At 51.6% G+C, this 21,198-nt stretch overlaps 1 protein-coding gene across 1 annotated transcript in view; it reads right to left on the bottom strand.

Moving 5' to 3' along the window:
• TTLL9 (tubulin tyrosine ligase like 9) overlaps positions 1 to 21,198 on the bottom strand; it is a 38,841-nt gene that overhangs the window by 7,768 nt on the left and 9,875 nt on the right. Inside the window, exons 3-11 of the mRNA XM_035006056.1 lie at positions 21,029 to 21,121; positions 18,812 to 18,923; positions 17,909 to 18,094; positions 8,936 to 9,004; positions 8,242 to 8,316; positions 7,030 to 7,120; positions 5,857 to 5,897; positions 4,867 to 4,954; positions 361 to 419 (exon numbers count right to left, since the gene is read on the bottom strand). Of these exons, the coding sequence (XP_034861947.1) occupies positions 361 to 419; positions 4,867 to 4,954; positions 5,857 to 5,897; positions 7,030 to 7,120; positions 8,242 to 8,316; positions 8,936 to 9,004; positions 17,909 to 18,094; positions 18,812 to 18,923; positions 21,029 to 21,121 (814 nt within the window). The remainder of the gene's footprint in view (positions 1 to 360; positions 420 to 4,866; positions 4,955 to 5,856; positions 5,898 to 7,029; positions 7,121 to 8,241; positions 8,317 to 8,935; positions 9,005 to 17,908; positions 18,095 to 18,811; positions 18,924 to 21,028; positions 21,122 to 21,198) is intronic.

Genomic DNA, 21,198 nt, shown 5'->3' on the forward strand with positions numbered 1-21,198 from the left:
ATGGATGGATGGATGGATGGATGGATGGATGGATGGATGGATGGATGATAGGGAGAGAAAGAAAGATGGATGATGGATGGATGGATGGATGGGAATATACTTGTCAAGGTAGGAGGATAGAACACATTTTGTTACAGGGTGTGTTTCTTTGAGTTGTAACTTAACTATTTAGACACATGATGTGTGGGTCTCCATCTGTACTCTTGCCTTGGGCCCTGCAAGTGGGAAGGGTGATCCTGACCTCACTGGTGAACTATGAGCCCAAGATAGGCCTGTCCCGGGCTCCTGGGTACCCCACCTCCCCACCCCAACCCCGTCCCAAAAGGCTGGCCCTGGAGGGCAGAAGCCCAGCTTCCTCACCTTCTTTGGGTGGTAGTCAGGAGATGTCTTTTGCACAGCAACGTTGGTGAGGTGAACATCTGGGTGAGGTTGGTGGTCAAGGACTAGTGCGAACAAGAAGGATGAGCCCTGTGCCATGTAGGCCCCAGAGACCAAACTAAGACTTGCGGTTGGCCATTGATGAGGAAAGCTACCAAACAGTCCAGACAGCACAGATGTGGGCCTTGTAACCAGTTGGGCCTGGGTTCAAATCCCACCTGCATCTTTACTGGTTCCCCCCCCTCCACCCCCTCGAGCAAGTCACTTAACCTCTGAGCCTGTTTCCTCACCTATTAAGCCGGTACATAGGTGGGGAAACAGGCAAAGAGTAGCAAACCATCAAAACCAATCTGTAGAGAAGTGGAACTGATTAGTTATGAACTCTTTCAGCAGGAAATTTTTTTTGCTTAGAAATGACAATAGAAATCAGAGGAAGTCAGTGGATGGGCCAACTATGTAAACATAAAAATAATCAGATATCAAGACAAGAATGAAAAGCAAGCATGACTAGAGACAAGATTTGTAGCAACTATGATAGGCTAATGTTTTTGTCACATGAAAATCCCACACAAATTGTTAACAATAAAAATTTATGACCCCCTTGGGCGCCTGGGTGGCAGTTGGTTAAGCGACTGCCTTCGGCTCAGGTCATGATCCTGGAGTCCCGGGATCGAGTCCCGCGTCGGGCTCCCTGCTCTGCAGGGAGTCTGATCCTCCCTCTGACCCTCCCCCCTCTCGTGTGCTCTCTCTCATTCTCTCTCTCTCAAAAAAAAAAAAAAAAATCTTTAAAAAAAAAAAATGACCCTAATAGATAAGTAAATAGAGGGATATGAACACATCAGAGGAGACATAACTGGCAAAAGACCATCTGGGAAAATGCCTAACGTTTCCAGTAATAGAAGATACCCAATTTTAAAGGGATGCAAATGGGGCAAAAATACAATTGGAAGAAATGCAAATTCTAAGGCAAAATCCTGCTTCCCCATTAAGTCAGTTACATATGTTTCAACCTTTTTATTTGGAAAAACTCAAAACTCACAGAATCATTGTAAGTATAATGAATGCCCATATATGCTTCACCTATACGTGCCAGTTGTTTTAAAAATGTCTCTTTAAAATGGTTGTCTTCAGAACCGGAGAGCAGGGATAAAATGGGCCCTGTCAATGGAAGGGTAAAAATAGAAAAGAACCTTCTGGAAAACAATCTAGCCATAAGCCCTTGTCCCAGAAGTTACACTTCTGCAATGTCATCTGAAGGAAAAAATTTAGATATAGTAAAAGATTTATGAAAAATACATTTCCTTGTGGCACTATATGTCATAATTGGAGGAAACTGAATACTTCCCAAATGCCCGCAGCGTGGAGGATTAGTAAACCAGTAAATCCAACTCAGTGGAATATTTTATAACTAATAAAAAATGTCTGCAAGGAAAATACTGACATGTTTAGTGAAAAAACAGTTACGTTTATATGGTGGGATCACTCCTTTATAAAATACAAACAACAACAACAAAAAACCACACAAATGAACCTAGGAGGAAATACATCAGAAGGGTAAGTAGTTGTCTCTGGAAAACATGACTAGAGAAGGCCTTTCTCCCCCCACCCCCTTTCTGTACATTTTCTGAATTTTCTGATTTGTCTTTAAAAAGCTATACTATTTGTACTGTGAAAGCTATACTCTTTAAATATTTTATTATATTTATTATTAAAGTAATACATAATGGTTGTAAAAACAATTGATAATACAGGAAAACACGTAAAGTTGGAAATAAAAGTTCCTGACCTGATTCTAATCCTCTGTGGTTTTCAGAATTAATAAATTAGTGAACATCCTTTCTTACTTTCTTCTAAACAGAAACATCCTTCCTTAAAAGCCAAATCGGGATCATAAACCTACCAGTTCTATATCTGTGTGCGGTTACTCACTTAATAGTCTATCTTAGATGACTTTCCATGACAGTTCAACTGACCTCATTGTAACAGCTGTGCAATTTCATGCAGATGCTTTATCATTCCTTTTACCACCCCACAAAGGCGTTTTTACTTATTTCTATTTATTATTACAATGTTGAGGTGGTTACTTTTGTATTTTGTGTGTGTACGTATATATATGCATATATTATTTGAGTAACTGTGCATGAACTATATATAAAAATGTAAATATATATATTTAACGTCAGGTTAAAATATGTCTTATTATTCTGTGATCCAAAGTTGCTTTATTATATATATTTTTTAAGAGGTATTTATTTATTTGAGAGAGAGAGAGCAGGGGGGAGGGGCAGAGGGGGATAGAGAGTCCCAAGCAGACTCTGTGCTAGGCACATAACCTGACATGGGGCTCGATCCCACAACCCTGAGATAATGACCTGAGTTAAAGCTAAGCATTGGTCACTTAACCGACTGAGCCACCCAGGTGCCTCCAAAGTTGCTTTATTATTTTATTTATTATTTTATTTATTTATTTATTTATTTATTTTTAAAGATTTTATTTATTTGACAGAGACAGAGACAGCGAGAGCAGGAACACAAGCAGGGGGAGTGGGAGAGGGAGAAGCAGGCTTCCCGGCGAGCAGGGAGCCCGATGCGGGACTCGATCCCAGGACCCTGGGATCATGACCTGAGCCGAAGGCAGACGCCCAACGACTGAGCCACCCAGGCACCCACGACTGAGCCACCCAGGCGCCCTGCTTTATTATTTTAAAAGTTAGGTGTGTAATAGAAGCAAATGTGGCAAAATATTAACATTTGTCAAATCTGGATGGATGCCTGGATTTCTCTGATAGTCTTTTCTACATTTTTCTATACGTTTTAACGTTTAAAAATTAAAAACAACGAAAAGAAGTTATGGAAAATAATGTGTATTCACTCACTGTGCAAGCAGGAAAGCCTCATTAACTAGAAAGTAGTCCTGGAGGAGGCTGGGATTTGCTTATTAAGGCCCCACGACCCCAGAGATACACAAACACTTGTAAATATTGGGGAGGGGATGACTAAGGCGTGCTGAGCACTCACTCTGGGCTCAGCACTGTCCTAAATGCTTTACGTGGGTGATTTAATCTTAACAAAACACACGGTGGCCAAAAAAATGAACCTAAAATAGATGTTAACTTGCATATGACAAATGCTTGTTAGAATTACAAAATGAAACAAACATACTAAAGATGCTGAAGTTGGAAAGATGGGGGGAAAGTCGTAGGAAATAGCCAGGAGGGCTCCCTCCCATTCCAGCATGCAGGCAAGTAGCTCAGACAGACCCATAATCGAGAGACAAAATTAAGGCGAGAGGTGCGAACTGGCTAGAAGCATTGGCTGGGTTGCCCTTGTCAGCAGCTTAGCAGATGCAGCACCTTCCTTTCCTTCTCTCCCACATGCAGGCCATCTCGTCCTGCTGATTTCTCATCTCCCCGTTTCTGGACTGTCAACCTCTTTTCTTCTGATGCTCACGTCTAAAAATCTTAGAAACATTATTTTTGATGTGGATATTCTAACCGAATAATACACTCGTGGTTCAAAAACCAAAAGGCATCAAAATGTGTCTGAGGACATATGTCCTTCCCCACGCCTGTGCCCACCTGCCCAAGTCCCCTCCCAAGGGCAACTTCTGTTTCCAATTTCTTGTACTTCCAGAGATGTCTGTGCACAGATACACAGAGAGAGATCTGTAATGTGAACGGAAGCATACTTTTCAGAGTTCTATACTTTGCTCTTTTCCAACTGACAATACATCACCGAGATTATTTCACATCTGTACATAAAGCATGGCCCTCATTCCTTTTTAACAGCCACATAGTATTCCATTGTGTAAATGAGCCATTGGTTTTATTTCCTATCTTTTTTTGCTCTCACAAACAAGGCTGTGCAGTGCATAACCTTTCAACCTCCTTTTCCTATACCGTGAGTGTATGTGTAGGGTAAATTCCCTGAAGGGATTGCTGGGTCAGAGGGCATGTGTTTTTTGTCTTTTGATAGACATTTGCCAGGTCGCCTCCGAAGCGGTTGTACCAGCTTATACTCCACCAGCAACACCAGTACTCCCCCAGCCTCGCCGACATAGTGTTACCAAAATTTCGGTCCCTGCCAGCGTGGTGGATGAAGAGGACATCGTGTTTGAGTGAATACATGAGCCAATGACTAAAGCACATGAAAGGATGCAAACGTTCTCCGGAGGGGCTCAAACTCCCGTCCTATGACCGTGAACCAGTGCGGATGGCCGGCCCACCACCAAAATGATCGTCAGGCAGAGCAGTTTGGGGTGAGCTGCTCTGAGCAGAGCAGAGCCGCTCCCCTGGGATCACTGGGGGCTCCCTACAGGACTGTCAGGGCCCAGAGGAAGGGACCAGCCCTGTCTTGTTCGCTGCTGTTTTCTCCTGTGCCCAGACCCCAGCTTGGCGCTCTGTGGAATGGATACGTTCTCCCTGACCAGCTGGGGGATGGGAAGGGGCAGGGTGCATGGGAGATGGGCAGGCAGCGATCCCAGGATACATTGGTCATCAATGCTGCTCAGGGTGAAGCGGGTGTTGGAGAATCGGGCAAAGCCATCCCGGTACAGCCAGGCCCGAAGCGGGAGGTACTGCGTCCAGGAGGGAAAGGAGGGGGAGGCAGGGGTGGGGGTGAATACGAGCACTTTTGCCCCTCTGAGCTTTTGCACCTGCTGTTTCCTCCACCCAGAGTGCCCTTCCTTCCTTCCCACATCACCCCTCAAGAATCTGCTCCAGGGTCTGCCTCCTCTGATTCTAGCCCCTCCTTCCCTGGTGCCGGGGGTGGGAAGAAGATGCAGAAGGGAATAGAATGAACAGGCCTCTTCTCTGCTCCACCACCACAAGCAACACCCCAGCTCAGCGTGTGTCCATAATCCCCACCAGACAGTAAGCTCCAGGAGCACAGGGCTGAGCCTGCGTCCCACACCCCTATGTCCGGTGCCCCGCACAGAGTGCCATACCATGAAGGTCTGAACACTGTTGAATGAGTGGGGCGGGGGGGAGCACAGCAACTCCTAGTTTGAGAGCAGGCTCTGGGGCTAGGCTGCCTGGATTTGAACCCCAACTCTGTCGGTCACCAGTGTGTGACCTTGGACAAGTCACTCAACCCTGCTGTATCTGTTTCTTCATCTGTAAAATGAGGATAATAATCGAACCAACCTCCCTGGTTATTAGGAGGACTGAATGATATAAAATCTGCCAAATACCAGGGCTTGGTACTTAGTAGGTGCTCACTAAAAGTTAGCTGCGGTTACCATGGATGGCTGGGTGGATAAAGGACAGGTAGAGGGCAAACCCAGACCCTGGGATGGCAAAAGTGGGATCTGTTTACTCACCCCCCTCTTATCCTCAGATGCCCCGTGGGCTCTCCCAGGCAGACAACATCAGACAAGCTCACACAGGTGCCCCCCCCCCCAGAATGGCTTCTGCCCCTTGTCTCCCTCCAGCTGTTCCTTACCTGCGGCTGGAGGAGGGGCCCCTCTTAGCTACTCACCGACATCACCAGCACATAGACGCGCAGGTCAAACTTGCGGCCTGTCGGGCAAGGAGAGAATTCATGCAACAAATACCGACCGTGGGCAGGCACCGCGCTGGGTTTGCAGGTTATAGTAATGGACACACAGGAGTGAATGCCAATAAAAGCACATGAGGTACAAGGAGAGGGTGACTGGCGGGGAGGGTTAATACCCAGAAAGGCCTGGGGTGCCTGGGTAGCTTGGTTAAACATCTGCCTTCGGCTCAGGTCATGATCTCAGGGTCCTGGGATCGAGCCCCACGATGGGCTCCCTGCTCAGCGGGAAGCCTGCTTCCCCCCCTTCCCTCTGCCCCTCCCCGCCCCCCAGCTCATGCTATCTCTCACTATCTGTCTCTCTCAAATAAATAAATAAAATCTCAAGACATGCTGGGGAAAGGCTGAAGACATGGAATCAAGGAAGGCTTCATGCAGAAGGCTCCAGGAAGAGAGGTGCCCAATAACCCAGAAGGGCGGGCCTTGCAGGGGTCCAGAGCCAGCGGAGTGGAAGGAGATGGAGTTGGTGAGGTCAGCGAGGTCAGCGAGGTCAGCAGGGGCCAGCTCATGTGCAGTTTTTGCATTTTGTTTCACCAACCATGGGAGGCCACTGAAGGGTGCCTTGTCCCCCTGGCTACTGTGTTGGAGTGGAGCACAGGGGGCCAGAGCAGCTGTGGGTACCAGTGAGGACAGGAGGGGACAGTGGCCAGACCCGGGATGGAGGTGGTCAGATGGATTCAAGAGCTGCGTGGGAGCCTGATGGAGGTCAAAGGGGGGAGGAGAAGAGAGGAGCACACCCGGAATGGTCTTCGACCTCTGCTTAACACCCAGGGCTGGAGGGGCTGGGGACATAGGGAGGCTGGGAAATGAGCCCCATGGCAGGAGGAGGGCGAGGTTGGATGTTAGGCTCGCTGTTGGGTTTGAGTGGCTGGCAGGTGCCCAAGAGGGCATGCCGCAGCCTGTGGGACATCAGGATCCGGGGTGTTAGGGCGAGGTCTGAGCTGTAGACAGAAAGCTGGGGGGTCACTGGCATCTGGAGGGTGTTTAAAGCCACAAGAAAGGATGGGGTCACTGGGGGAGAGAGGGGAGGACGTTGCCCGGGGAGGTGAGAGCAGCCAAGCAGCATAGACGCTGTTCTGGGCAGAGGGGCCGTCTCACCTCCTATCAGGTAGGGATTTTCGATATAGCGCTGAGCTACGTAGTTCTCCACAGGGATCTCATCCTTCTGGTCGTCAGAACTTCTTGCATCCTAGTTGTAAAAATAACTATTATTGACATTTATGGAGCATTCCTTGTGTAGGAGGCACTGTGTTAAGCACTCTCCTCGGGGTATATCAACCCCGATCAGGGAAGTAAGTACTCATGTTATCCCCAGTTTACAGATGAGAACCTGAAGCACAGAGAAGGGGAGTGACTTGCCCAAGGCCACACAGCTGTGCAGTGGTACAGCTGGGAAGTGGACCCGCAGGCTGGGCCCAGAGCCTCGGCATTTAACCTCCAGACCTGCGCTGTCCATTTACATTTAAACTGATGAAAAGTAAGTGAAATTAAATACCCCCACATGGATGTACCTTGAGGACATTATGCTAAGTGAAATAAGCCAGACACAAAGGACACATACTGTTTGAGTCCACTTAGATGAGGTCTCTAGAGCCATCAAATCCAGGGAGATGGCAAGTAGAAGGATGGCCGCCAGGGGCTGGGGTGGGAGGAGGGGAAATAGGGAGCCAGTGTTTCTTGGGGACAGAGTTCTGGGAGTAGATAAAAGAGATCTGGAGGTGGACAGTGGGGAAAGTTGCACAACAGCGTGAATATACTTCATGCCACTAAATTATACACTTGAAAGTAGTCAAAATGGTAAATTTTATGTATATAAAAGAAAGGAAAAGAAATGTAAAATCCAGCCCTTGAGGGGTACCGGCAGCTTTTCAGGTGCTCAATGTCAACCCGTGGCTAGTGGTCGCCACACCGGGGAGAGCGCAGGCACATACTGGTCCACCTCTGTAGAAGGTTCCACTGGTCAGACGCCCAAGGACATTCCTGTCCCTTCTCTGCCTGCGAGTTCTCCCCCCCGCCAGCCCAGCTCAGGAAGACAGCAGTGCCCTCTCTCACACCTGTGCGGCACCTCACCGTCCGCAAAGCCCTTTCTCACCCACTGTCCCCCTTCACAGTAACCTTGTGAGGAAACCGAGGCCCAAAGGCAAGTGTCACTCACTTGGTGAGGTCATACAATAGCCCAGAGGCAGGGAGCCCCTGGAATTCAGGGTTCCTGGCCCCCAGGGCAGAATTTCCTTCACTTATTGTCACCCCACCCCAAGGTAACCGGGCCTCCCCTTCCTGGGCGCCGGACCACCCCCTACCTGTACTCACATGGCTGCCAGAGGGATTGACAGTGCTCCGGGCCGGCGGGGCCTCTAAGCTGGTCAGCTTCTTGCCCGCGGTGCCCTGCCGGTTTCATGGGCAGAATCAGGACACACAGGGCAGGGGGGAAATTCATCTATTGAGTACCAGCTCGTGCAGCGGGTGCTGGTTGTGTAGGAGTTGGTCATCCTACTCTTCTCCCTCACCCTGCACTATTAAGATCTCTAAGGTTCAGAGGGGTTCAGCAATTTTCCCAAGACCGCACAGCTGCAGAATGGCAGGGGCAGGACTGGAACCAGGACTTCCTCTACGCTATGTCTGGGACAGGGATGGGGTGGTGGGGAGGGAGGGAGCTACCTCAGGCTCAGCCTAGGATCTACAGGAAGAGTCGGCCGAACTCTCCCCAACCAGGTGAGCCCAGGTATAGAGGCCATGTTCTCAGGTTTTAGGTGTATTAATTCATTGCGTCCTCAGCGGGTACTATTACTACTATCCCCCATTTCCTTGGGCACAGACAGGTGAAGTATCTTACCCAAGGTCACACAGCTATTAAGGGGAAAAAAATCAAGATTTAAACCCGTGCAATCTGGCTTCAGGGACCCCATTCCTATGGGCCTGCCCCAGAGCTTCCTTGCCAGCCCTCCAAGCTTTGAAGGAGGGCCGGCGGGGCCCCTCATTGCAGCAAGGGCAGAGGTAAGCTTACCTTCCTCCAGTCCATGATGTCCTTCAGCCTCCGGAAGAGGAAGATGCCCTTCCCTTGGGACCGGGCTACCTGGGGCGGGGGTGAGTGCAGAAAGAGCAGCTCTCAGCTCCGTGTTGCTCCTTGTTGGCCCCTGTGCCTGGGCCACCTCCCCAGACTTCGCTCACAAAGGCACACAATGGCATGAATAATACAAAAGAGCAGACAATTAAAAAACCATTTCTAACAGTCTTGGGAACACATCATCCAATTCTTTTTTTGGAAATCAATTTGCCTTCCTAATTAGGTTTTGCTTCAGCTAATACTGATCAGCCTGCATTTACTGAATCCCAGCATGGGTAATTCATAGCTTCACAGAGTCCAGGGGCTGGGGACATCTTTTATATCATGCAGAGCAGTCAGCACCAAAGGCATTACTCCCTCCTGTGAAATCCCTCGATGATGGTCACCTGCCTGGCCTTGCCTGTCCACAGTGCCGGGGAACTCATCACCCTCCCCCACCTCCCGACGCAGCTCATCTGTTGCAGGATAGCACTAGTCAGCAGTCATCCCAAAGGCATAATTAGGTGACTACTGTGTGCTGGGCATGCTATCGAAGTGACCTAGACCTCACAGAGCCTTCACAGCCTAACCCGTGTTGAGCTCAAATTTGCCAGCCTGGCTCTGGGCCTGTAGGGCCTCCTAAAACAAATCTGATCCCTGGGCCCCAGAACAGCCCTTTGATCATCTGTAGCCACTGAGCAGGTCCCCCTGAGTCGTCTTTCCTCTAGCATTAAGGCACCCAGGGAATGCAAACTCTTGTTTCCCTCTGGTCTCCTCTGAGCACGGCCCAGCTGGCCAGTGTGAGGCTCTCTGTACAATGTAGGGGCAGGCAGAGCGGTTGGGCATGGATGGCCAGGTTGCCCACTGCGTGAAGGGCTCCTGGTCATGGAGGCAGTGGGAGCCCAAACCCAGCTCCGCTCTGCCCGCAGCGCCGTGTGCCGATTCAGGGTTGTGTACACCCAGAAGACGGGTGTGGAGCCCAGGTAGGGCTCAGGGACAGCTACCTGTGCGCCGCTATTTTGGAAAGCAGCTCATCAGCGTGCATCAAGGGCTTCCATTGGCTCCCGGCCATGCAAAAGACTTAAATCCACTTCACAGAAGAAGGTCACCCAGTGTGAACAATGAAAAGTCACTCCGCTTCATTAGTCTCAAGGAAATGCAAATGAAAACCCCAAGAGGATACCACTCCATGCTCCTTGAGAGTGGTTAAAATTAAAAAATGAACAATAGGGTCGCCTGGGTGGCTCAGTAGGTTGAACATCCGACTCTTGGTTTTGGCTCAGGTGACCATCTCACGGTGGTGAGATCCAGCCCCACCTCGGGCTCTGCGCTCAATATGGAGTCTGCTTCAGATTCTTTCTCCCTCTCTCTGCCCCTCCCCACTCTCTCGCTCGCTCTCTCTCTCAAATGAATAAACAAAATCTTTTCTAAAGGATTAAAACAATGAAAAACGAACAACAGCAAGTGTTGGTGAGGCTGTGGAGAAACTGGCACTCGCAGCTGCTGGTGGGAGTGCACGTCGTTGGAAACGAGCAGCACCTGCTAAAGCTGAACACAGGCACCTGCTCTGACCCAGAAGGGCCTCTCCTAGGCCCCCACACGGCAGAAACGGGTGCACCCGGGCACCCACGGATGCATCCGGGAACATCCGCAGCGGCACGATTCACAATGGCTTCAACCTTGACACTGCCCAGAGGGTAAAGAGTCACGTGGTGGAACAGTATACAGCCGTGATGACTAGCAGTGGGCAGTCACCCGCGTCAGTCGGGATGAATCTCGTGGACATAATGTTGATGGAGAGAAACCAGACGCAGCGCAGCAATATCTCATGATTCCCATGATATCAAGTACAAAGGCAGACAGATGCATCTATGCTGTTAGGGCCTAGAGGGGTAGTGAGTGGGAGAGGGTCTGGGGGGAGCTGCCGAGGGGCCGGCCAGCTCTGTCTACGGCCTGGGTGCTTGTTACTCAAGTGTGCTCACCTCCAGAAAATTTACCAAACTGCGCCCCCATTACTCGGGCATATTCTGTTTACTAAACTTCAATTGAGAAGCTTTATTAAGGCTCCTGCCTTTTGATCTGGGAGCCCCCACCTCCACCTTCGTGGGCTGCCTTCCCTACAGTCATTCCCTTCCTTCTCTCTGGCCGCAGAGCCCACCTCTCACACGGAGGCCGGGAAGACCACACACCTGTTCTGTCAGCCTCTCTTGCAGCTCTTGGGAACCACACGACTAGTTCTGGCCAATGAGACCTACAGAGACGTCTGCTTAGGGCTTTGGGGCTTCTAAGAATGACTTTCTGCCTTGTTAAAAATATCAGGATCAAGGAGGAGAGAGAGGGAGGGAGGGAGCCAGCGATGGAGGGAGGGAGAGAGACGAAGAGATGCCTGGCTCCTTTCCTTCTTTTTCTGAATGCTACCGTCTAAGGAGCTGAGGCCTTTTAACAGTCTCAGTGAGCCCATCCCCAAACCTGGAACTTCCTACCTCTGGCTTTCTTGTTAGAGGAGGTAATAAAATGCCTTTACTGTTTAAAGCATTGTTAGTGGGGCGCCTGGGCGGCTCAGTTGTTGGGCGTCTGCCTTCGGCTCAGGTCATGGTCCCAGGGTCCTGGGATTGAGCCCCGCATCGGGCTCCTTGCTCAGCAGGAAGCCTGCTTCTCCCTCTCCCACTCCCCCTGCTTGTGTTCCCTCTCTCTCTGTGTCTCTCTCTGTCAAATAAATAAATAAAATCTTTAAAAAAATAAAAAATAAAAAAAATAAAGCGTTCTTAGTATGTTAGCAAACATGCCTGTTCCAAGAGATGCCTTTCTAAGGGAATAATCCTCAAGAGTGGAAAATAAACTTCCTGCTTGGTGATATATCAGGGTTTTTAAGACTGGGAAATCACCTACTATCTAGCTCCAGCAGATTGTAGTTTGCAAAAAGAGTCACAAAAATATTTCCAGTCCCATATGTTTTTCCGGAACCTTGCTACCCCCATCCCCCCACCCTCCATGAAGAGGTGAAGTCGATGTGCCCTCCCCTTGAATCTGGGCGAGCATTTAGGACTGTCTCTACTGATCGCATATGGCAGGAGTGATGTTGTGTGGATTCCAATGCTGGGTCATCCAAGGCAATACAGCATCCACACAGCTTTCTCTTTGGGGGATGGTTGCCCTTGGAACCCAGCCACCATGCTGGGAGGAGGCTCAGGTCATATGGAGAGGCCCACACGGAGGGCAGCTGAGTCTTCCAGCCCTCCACCCTGGCTGAGCTCCCAGGCAGCAGCCAGCACCGACTTGCCAGCCGAGTGAGTGAGCCAGCTTGGAAGCGAATCCTCCAGCCCTCACGGGAGCCGTCCCAGTAGACCTGGAGCAGCCAGGAGCCTTCCCTGGCAAGTGTTGCCCAAATTGGAGGCTCGGGGGCTAAATAAGACATGACTTTTGTTTCCAGTCACTGAGTTTTGGGGTGCAGCAATAGAACGCGGACACTAACGTTAGGGGAATGGTTTATAACGACAGCAGATGTTTCCTACGCGCCAGGCACCAAGATTTACGCACCTTACCTTGTGAAAGCTTTACCAAAAAATCCTCTATGTAGGCATTAATACTATCCCCGTTTTGCAGCCAAGGAAACCAAGGAACAAGGCCAAGCACTCTGTTCAAGGTTACCCAACCAGCAGGTGACAAACCCAGGTAGTTAAATCTGTGCTTCACAAGCCCGAGGCTCACGCACCTCCCGCAAAGTGCCAGGGAGTACACAGAATCACACGACAGACATGGTCCTACTCCTGGGAGTATCGATCTTACTTGATAATTTGGGAGTAAAACATATTATTTTTCTAAAAAGACAAATCAATTGGAAAATAATATGAATGGATTATGAGAATGAGCCATACTTTGATTTTGCACCACCTGCGGCCACCCAGGGCCCTCGACCCCCCGCTGCCACTGCCTGCCCTGCCCCTGGAGCCCTTGATCACGGGGCATTCACTGGGTGTTACCCATGGGGTTGGTGGTCTACTCAGCTACCCTGAGCAGGGAAAAAAATTCCCTTTTTCTCTGCCAACAAAACCCATTTGTTTTTTTCTTGTTGTTTGTTTAATGTAAGCTCTACCCCCAACGTGGGGCTCAAACTCATGACCCTGAGATCAAGAATCACATGCTCCACCAACTGAGCCAGCCAGGCACCCCCAGCAGAACCCCATCTGGATCACCTCTTCCTGTTGGTCCTGCCCTGCTGGGAGTCTGAGCCCTCCTAGGGGTCCCACCGCATGACTGGTTCAGGTGCAGGCCAGCAGGTACCAGGGGAGGCGTGCGGCAGTGACCTCTGAGAAGTTCGTGTCCTCTTCAAAAGGGACACAAGACCAGGGTGTTCGTTTATTCCTGTGGCAGGTGGAGGGGTCAGGAGGCGAAGCTAAAGGTGTGGCAACCGCGCTGTGACTGAGAGGAGAAGCCAGCCCACTGGGGTGGGGATTGATGATGCTGTCGAGGTGCCCACCAAGGTTGTTGAGTCGTTCCTGGAACTGGCCTTTCATGATTAAAGGAAATGTCCTGGCGTCCATAAGCTTGAATGAGAAGAACATTTTTCATCCTAACCAGATTTTCCCATTGCCTTCCAATTATGAATGCGGACCACAAACCGTAGTAGTATTAGCCACGCCTGTGACTTTACTTGCAGAAGAAATCTCAGTTATTTTTATATCACATTACGGTTGTTGCAGATATCTCAAAATATTGTTTATGTTCGTTATGACTTTGAAATTATGGTAACTATGGGCCTGCTGTTAGACTCTCTTCAGCTGTGAATGAAACTTCTACGGCATCGCGAGAGGTTCTAGCGGGTCTCTAACGGCAGGACCATGCTGACTGCCGGACTGACGGCCTCGCCTGCAGGGGCTGCTCCTGCCACCGACCGACCGACTGAGGACCGCAGGGACAGGAAGCCTGACCCACTCCTGGGAGACGGGACCTCCTCTGGCCGGAGGCCTCCCCCAGGCCTCTAGGTGCTTCTCTTCCTTCCCTCTCTCCCTCACTGGGTCTGACAACTGTCCCAGCCCCTGTCTCATTCCCTCCCCCCGTTCCTTACAGGCAAAACTCCCCACACGTTTGATCTTGCCTTTGCATCTGTTTCTCAGAGGACCCACTAACCGTTTGTTTGATAACTGTTTTTCAATATAGTTGCTTCCTTTTATAATCAAATTACTTTATTATTTTAAAAACACTCTTTTGTGACAGTGTGAAACACGATTTTTGCCAGATGCCCAGGAGACCCAAGACGAGCCCCTGCCCTCTTGTTTGAGTTCCCATTAGTCGGCGCTTCTGTTATGTGCTGCCCAAAGCACCCCCGACTCTTTGAAGATTGCAGTGAAAAGGTCTGAGAAGCTCTGGTGGGGTAAACTTGAGAAACGGGAGGTAAAATTCTATTCTTCCTGTCCTGCAATTTGGACAGAGGCCCCCAGAGCTGGGAGCAACCTAGTGGTTGCCCGGGATGCTCACAGCTTTGAGTGAAATGTTAAACCAGATCTGCAGACCACTGATGGACAGGCCCCAGGACTGATGGACAGCCCTGGGCCCTGACAGCCAGCACCTGCCCCCCAGGCGCGTGAGGGAGGCTAGACAAGCAAGCGTGGTCCCATGGTCTGGGTCCTGCCAACCTCCCACCCACCCAAAGGGCCTGAGCTGGTGGGAGGGGAGAATGTTCAGATGGAAAAGAAGTTTGGACCGATGCAATTTTTACATCACCTGGGCTTTTAAATGGCAAACCCAGGGGCTTGTTCTTACACTCTGAGAGTGACAGCAAAGCTACCGAGATGGGCTGGGGCTCAGGCTCCGTGGGAAGAGGGGTCCCCGAGGGTGGCGTGGAGGGGACGATGCTGCTTATTCCTTTCTGAGTCCAACTCACCCCCTCATTGCCCCTGCTCTGCTTCCACTAAAGAGGAAGATGCAGACTCAGCAGGCCTTAGGGGACCGTGCAGAGGAGGCGCCGGAGGGAAAAGCAGGCCAGTGGCTGCCTTCACGGGCCCCACCACAGCAGCTATGTGAAAACTCGTGTGTGTGGGTGCACGAGGACAGCCCGTCTCACAGAGACAGGCCTTGTGGGAAGAGTGGAGGGATTTGGGATTTTTTCCCTTTATTTTCTAAATTTGGAGTAACGTCCTATTTTTTTGTTTTGTTTGTTTTTTACATTTTCCCTACCCCAAAGGAATCCAAACAACAGGATTTGTGATTGATTTTGCACCACCCAGTACTCTAGCCCAGTGGCTCACAGTTCTGTTGCTCTGGAGAACCCTGGCTGCTATATCTAGGACGTTGCTAGAAACGCAATTCTTAGCCCCCAGCCCAGGCCTACTGAATCAGACACTGAGGGATGGAGGGGGGGCTTTAATAAGCTCTCCAGAAAATTCTGATGCACTCTCAGGCTTGAGAATTACTCCTCTCCAGTCTCAGTGCTCAAAGTGTGGTCCACGGACCTGCGGCAAAGGCCTCACCCGGGAGCTGGTTAGAAATGCGGACTCGGGCGCCTGGGTGGCTCAGTTGGTTAAGCGACTGCCTTTGGCTCAGGTCATGATCCTGGAGTCCCGGGATCGAGTCCCGCATAGGGCTCCCTGCTCGGCGGGGAGCCTGCTTCTCCCTCTGACCCTCCCCCCTCTCATGTGCTCTCTTATTCTCTCTCTCTCAAATAAATAAATAAATCTTTAAAAAAAAAGAAGAAGAAGAAATGCGGACTCTCGGGCCCTACGCAGACCTGCTGAATCAGCCTCTGCCTTGAACAAGATGCCGAATGATTGTGGGCACATGGTGGGTTTGGAAAGCACTGACCTAGTGCTTTCCAGGGGCAGGGGGAGAGAAGGTGTTGCCTGGACTCTTGGAAATCACAGCAAGGATGGTCACTGACTGGACACCTAAGTGCCAAGCCCTTTATATGACTTGTATAACTCATGTATTTAACATGTTATCCTTCACTGGATTCTCTCCCAACCCTGGCAGGCAGGTACACTTGTTAATTCCACTTTACCTACGATGAGGATGCAGACTTAAGAGGGGCTGAAACCTGCTTGGGGTCAGCCGGCTCATAAGCAGCGGGGACAGAGTTAAAGCCCAGAGCACCCACTCTCTGCACCCCGTACCCCAGACAGGGCGTGGCAGCTCTGTAGGGGCAAGAACGCCCGCACGCAGCCAAGATGCCGCCTCTTAATTACAGCTGCCTTGTGTCTGCCTCTGACAAAGGCCGTGGGCGGGGAAAGGAATCAACTTAATATGCGATTGCTCTTTCCAATTAGCACAAATTACCATTTGTCTGGGAGGATAATGCTGGGAGCTGGAACCGCCCCGTGGGTTGCAGTTCTCGGCTGCCTAACCCCTTCCGCTCTGGCTGCAGAGAAGGGGATGCAAGCCTCCCAGCAGGCCTCACCAGGGACAGGAGCAGGAGGCCCCGGTAAACGCTGCCCGGGACCCAGTTGGGAGCATCCGTGGTTTTCGTCTGCCCTTCCGAGCACCTGCGCATTGGCCAGCACCGGCCCTAGTCCCCAGCTGCACAAGGAAGGGCTGCCCCGTACTCTGCTCCCCACAGCTCCCTTCCTGGGGCCTGGCACATTCCCAAGCCCGGGAAATAGTAGGGGGCTTTGCTGATGCCCATTCAAGGCTCTGGTGGCTTTGCGGTGAGAAAGCAGCCCTGGCACGAGGAAGGACCGAGGGGCTGGTGGGTACTCTGCCACCTGTGCCCTCCACTCGGTTTCTGGATCCCTGAAGGGCTACCTCTGGATGCAAGGCCTTCGTGCATGCAGTTCCCTCTTCCTGGAATGCTCTTCCCTACCTCTGCCCTTCTCCAGGCTGACCCTCTGCATCCTTCAGGCCACAGCCAGTACTAATTCTTTTGATAACAGTAACAACAGCAGCAGCAGTCCCTTACGGAGTGCTTCATGTTGCGCTCTGCCCGCCGTAACTCAGTCACACAACAGCGTTCTGCGACAGGTACTGCCGGCTCACTTAGCAGATGGGAAAACTGGGGCACAGAGAAGTTAAGTAGTCTGCCCGAGGTCACACAGCTAGTAAGTGGTACAGGCAGTATTTGAAGCAAGGGGTTTGGCCTCGGAGCCCAGTCTGCCTTCAGAAAAGCCTTCCGGGCAGTGGGGAGCCTCCTACCCTTTCCTCTCTACTGACACTTAGCACAGCTCCACGCACGCAGGTGTCCTCCGTATTGTCTGCGCCCAGCGCCCAAGGAAGGCGGACCCCCACTTCCGACTCGCTGAGGGCTGCGTCCCCAGCGCCTAGGTCTATGCCTGGCACGTGGCAAGTGCTCAGCGAGTATTTATGGAATGTCTGAATACACGGGTCTCAGTCTCCTCATCTTTAAAATGAGGTCATAGTGGGCGCCTGGGTGGCTCAGATGGTTAAGCATCTGCCTTCGGCTCAGGTCATGATCTCAGGGTCCTGGGATCGAGTCCCGCATCGGGCTCCCTGCTCCTTGGGAGCCTGCTTCTCCCTCTGCCTCTCTCTCTCTGTCTCTCATGAATAAATAAATAAAAATCTTAAAAAAAAAATGAGGTCATAGCTCCTCCCAAGGGCCATCCTGAGAACCGGGCAGCACAGGTAAAGCTCTTGGCATGGCTTGGCCGTCACTGGTTCCTCTCCTGTCAGGAAGAGAGGGGGGATCTGAGCTCTAGCAAGCCTCGGGATTCCCTGCCCTGGTGTCCTGAGGATCACTTGTTCAGCTAGGAAACACGCATTGAGCACCTACTGTGTGCCAGCTGTCGCAGCTGCCGGGTCCACACACTGCAAGGAGGAAACGAAGTCAGCCCTCGGGGGCTTGTGGGAGGTGGATGGTGCATCTGAGGCTGAATTGCCAGGCAGAATTTTGTCCTGGGATGTGCCATGAGGGAGCCCTGCTCTGTCTGGTGCCCGGGAAGCCCTCCCTCCCACCGCCCCCACCCCCTGCTCCCGGCACTGGGCACGCACAGGCTTCATGATCCAGGTGATTCCCGGGTTTTTGCGGAACTCCTCCACGAACAGGTGGTACTCGCATGGCATCTCAAAGGTTTTGGGGAAGAAGTCACACTTGGCTGCCTCCAGCTTTCCGGCCTCGCGCTCCAACTGTTTCCGGAATCGCTTCAGGTTCTTCACCATATAGTTCTTGCGGGTCAGCTGGGCAGCAGGTGGGCGAGCAGGCCGTTAGTGCCTGTGCCCACTGCCCTGCTCCAGCTCCCAGCCCCAACCCCCCAGCTTTTCCCCGCAGCCTCGGGCGCGCCAAGGAACATTCGCAGTGAGAATAACTCTGAGACCCTGTTGTTCTATAGTGATCCCCACTTCACAGGCCAGAAAACCAAGGCTCAGAAAGGTTAAGTCAGCTGCCCAGAGTCACCCAGCTAACAGAGGCACAGCTGGGATTGGACCCAGGCCTGTCTGACTCCCAAGTTCATGTTTCTAACCTCTAAGCTGCACTAACCTTTTCAAATCTCAGCATCGTCGGCTCCTCCGGTCCCATCGTTGTGGTCTGGTTCCTCCCGGACCTCCCTCCCATCTCTAGACTCCCAATTGCTCAACTGGCCTCTCCCCTGAAGTCACCATACGGCTCAAACATCCTGCTCCTTCGGCCCTTGCCCCACCCCTCTCCAGTGCTGAAATGCCAACCAGACTGTGACCTCAGTCCCCACCCCAAGGCAGCCTGTCGTTCAGGTACCAGATCCTCACTCTCTCACACTCTTTAGCTCCTCGTGTATCTTGAGCACGTGTTCCCCACCTGGCACATACCCCACATTCTCTTCCACTTTTCCATGCTGGTCCTTTCACTCCCACACCTGCTCATTGCCACATCCAGCGACACGAATTGGCCGACTCAGTGCCCCGGCTGCCCCAGCTCACCTCGTAGTGGTTTCGGAAGTGACTGATGCGCACGTGCTCGTCCATGTAGGTGTGGTCAAAGTTCTCCCGGAGCCAGCTGACGTCACACCAGTAGAAATCCCACTCCCCTTCACTGCGGGTGGGGGGGACAAAGGTCACGACCCGAGGCCCTCAGCACTGCTGGGGGGCCTGGGGCCCAGGGAGGTGCAGCCGAGGGGGGGCAGGCGGCAGCATGTTCAAGAGGAGTCTTCGGGCGGTGGCTGCCCACACTGGGCTCTGTGAGGCCAGAGTGAAAACCAGAGAGATGTTCCTGCACAAACCCAGGCTGCTGGCCTCCTCTGAACAACCAGCAGAGCAGTCGCACGGAGCCCTGACGCCCCTTGGCACCTGTCAGCTGGAGGGAGGAGCCGCTGCCAAGTGAGACAGGGACGCCCCCTCCAGGTCACAGTCCCCAACGCTCCCCACGGCCCACGACAACCAGCCAGCCTCACCTGGTCATGCTACCTGCCTGGGCGCTGGAAGCATCTCTGTTGCCCACCCCCCCTCCCCAAAAGCCCTCCTCCCGCTGGCTCCTCAGAGCAGCCTCAAAAGGTGACAACAATCATCCCTGGAGTCCCCGGATGAGGATGACCCTGCTCACCGAGGCCCTGGCAGCACCAGGATTCCTACCCAGTCATGCCCGGCTCCGAATTCCGACCTGCTTCTTCACCACCACACTAAGGAGAGGGACGGGAAAGCAGGCTAATCTGATGGCACAGCTGTGGGGCTGAGAGGAAGCGCTTGCAAACTACGTGGCGGGAAATAAAACAAGGCCGCCATGACTGCTTCCAACTCCTTCTTAAATACGAAACTACAGCTCTAACTGAAGCCCCGTGTGGACGAGACTAGACTCCAGTACCAGGCAGTGGGAACCACGGATTCCCCCATTCACTCACCTGTTTCCTCATTCATGGAGAGGCTGCGAGAACAGGGTGGAGACGAGCCTGGGTCTCCGCACACAGACTGACCAGGTGCTGGCCTGGCCCAAACCCTGACAAGCCGAGTAGCCTCAAACACAGCAGTTTTTACTCTTCTGCGTCCAGCTTTCCCACTTTCAGTAAATGGGTATGATAACAGCACCTCCCGGAAGGTCTGCTCCATGATTCAGAGGTCATGCGTGTAAAGTGCTCAAGAGCGTCCAACAGGCTTAGCTACTTTTAGGCAACAGTATTCCCTGAGCACCGTGTCAGGGCAGCTGGTTGCCCTCACCCCTCAAAGGTATTTTCTCCTTTTTCTACGGTACCAGAATTCCCGACATTTACCTGGGAACATGTCATCTGCGTTCTCCAAAATAAAGACTCCATTTTCCAGATTCTCTTGCAGCTAAGCTAAGTTCTGGCCAACGTGAGACACTTCTAGGCTGAGCTCTTCAAGGGCAGGGCATGCATTTTCTTGCCTCCTTCCTACCGACTGTGGCTTGGACTCGGGATGTAAGGGCTGGAGCTTCGCCTTAGACCGTGAGGACAAGGGCCTCACTCAAGTGATAGCAGAATGGAGAGATGGAAGCGGATGGATCCAGATTTCTATACCATCTCTGAACTTCCTACATCTGGACTTCAATGGGAGAGATAAATAAACTTCTAGTCTGTCAAAGCCTCTTTTACTTTGGGTCTCTGTTACATGCCTCCAAACCTTAACCCTAACTTATATTAGCACCTACTATGTGCCGGGCATTGGATGCTTGTTCCATCTCAGTATCCCCAGGGCTCAGCATAGAAGAAATGTAGGCTTGGGGTCAAGTAAGTTGTTCAAGGTCACAGAACCAGTAAGTGGCCAGGGAAAAGCAGCCCTTGACCTGGACCTGCCATCACTGGAGGATTCAAGCCAGCTAGTGGGTGATGGCTGCATTCATTGATTCTCCGGAGAGCTCTAGGAAACTGGCTATGGAACAGTCCAGCTGAACTGGGTGTGAATCCCACTTTGACCCTTACATGCTGTATGACGTTCAACGATTGGCTTAATACCTCTGAACATAATCATATCTTACTGGATGGTTGTAAGGCTTAAATAAGACAGAGGGTGTCCGTAAGGCGCCTGACACATTTTGAGTGCTAAATAAATGTTGGTCCCTATCACAGCCAAATTGGGACAAGTCCCAGTAGCCACCCAAGGCAACTGGGAGAAAACAAAGGGAGACAAGGATCTGTGAGGCAAAGGGAAGAAGGGATGAGGTTGGCAGGGGGTGGGGAGGTGTCTTACTCCTTTACTTCCACCCATCCTGGCCTGTGGCGAAGGACATCCATGAGAGTATTTATGAGAGTGGTCTTGAATCGGATTGATGCTCTCTGCTCTCTGCAAGACAAAGCAACGGAACGCTTGCTCAGGATCACACAAAAACCTGTATAGGGATGTTCGTAGCAGCTTTATTA

This window comes from Mirounga leonina, unplaced genomic scaffold, assembly GCF_011800145.1.
Source record: "Mirounga leonina isolate KUSES-001 unplaced genomic scaffold, KU_Mleo_1.0 Mir_150, whole genome shotgun sequence".
Lineage (NCBI taxonomy): Eukaryota > Metazoa > Chordata > Mammalia > Carnivora > Phocidae > Mirounga > Mirounga leonina.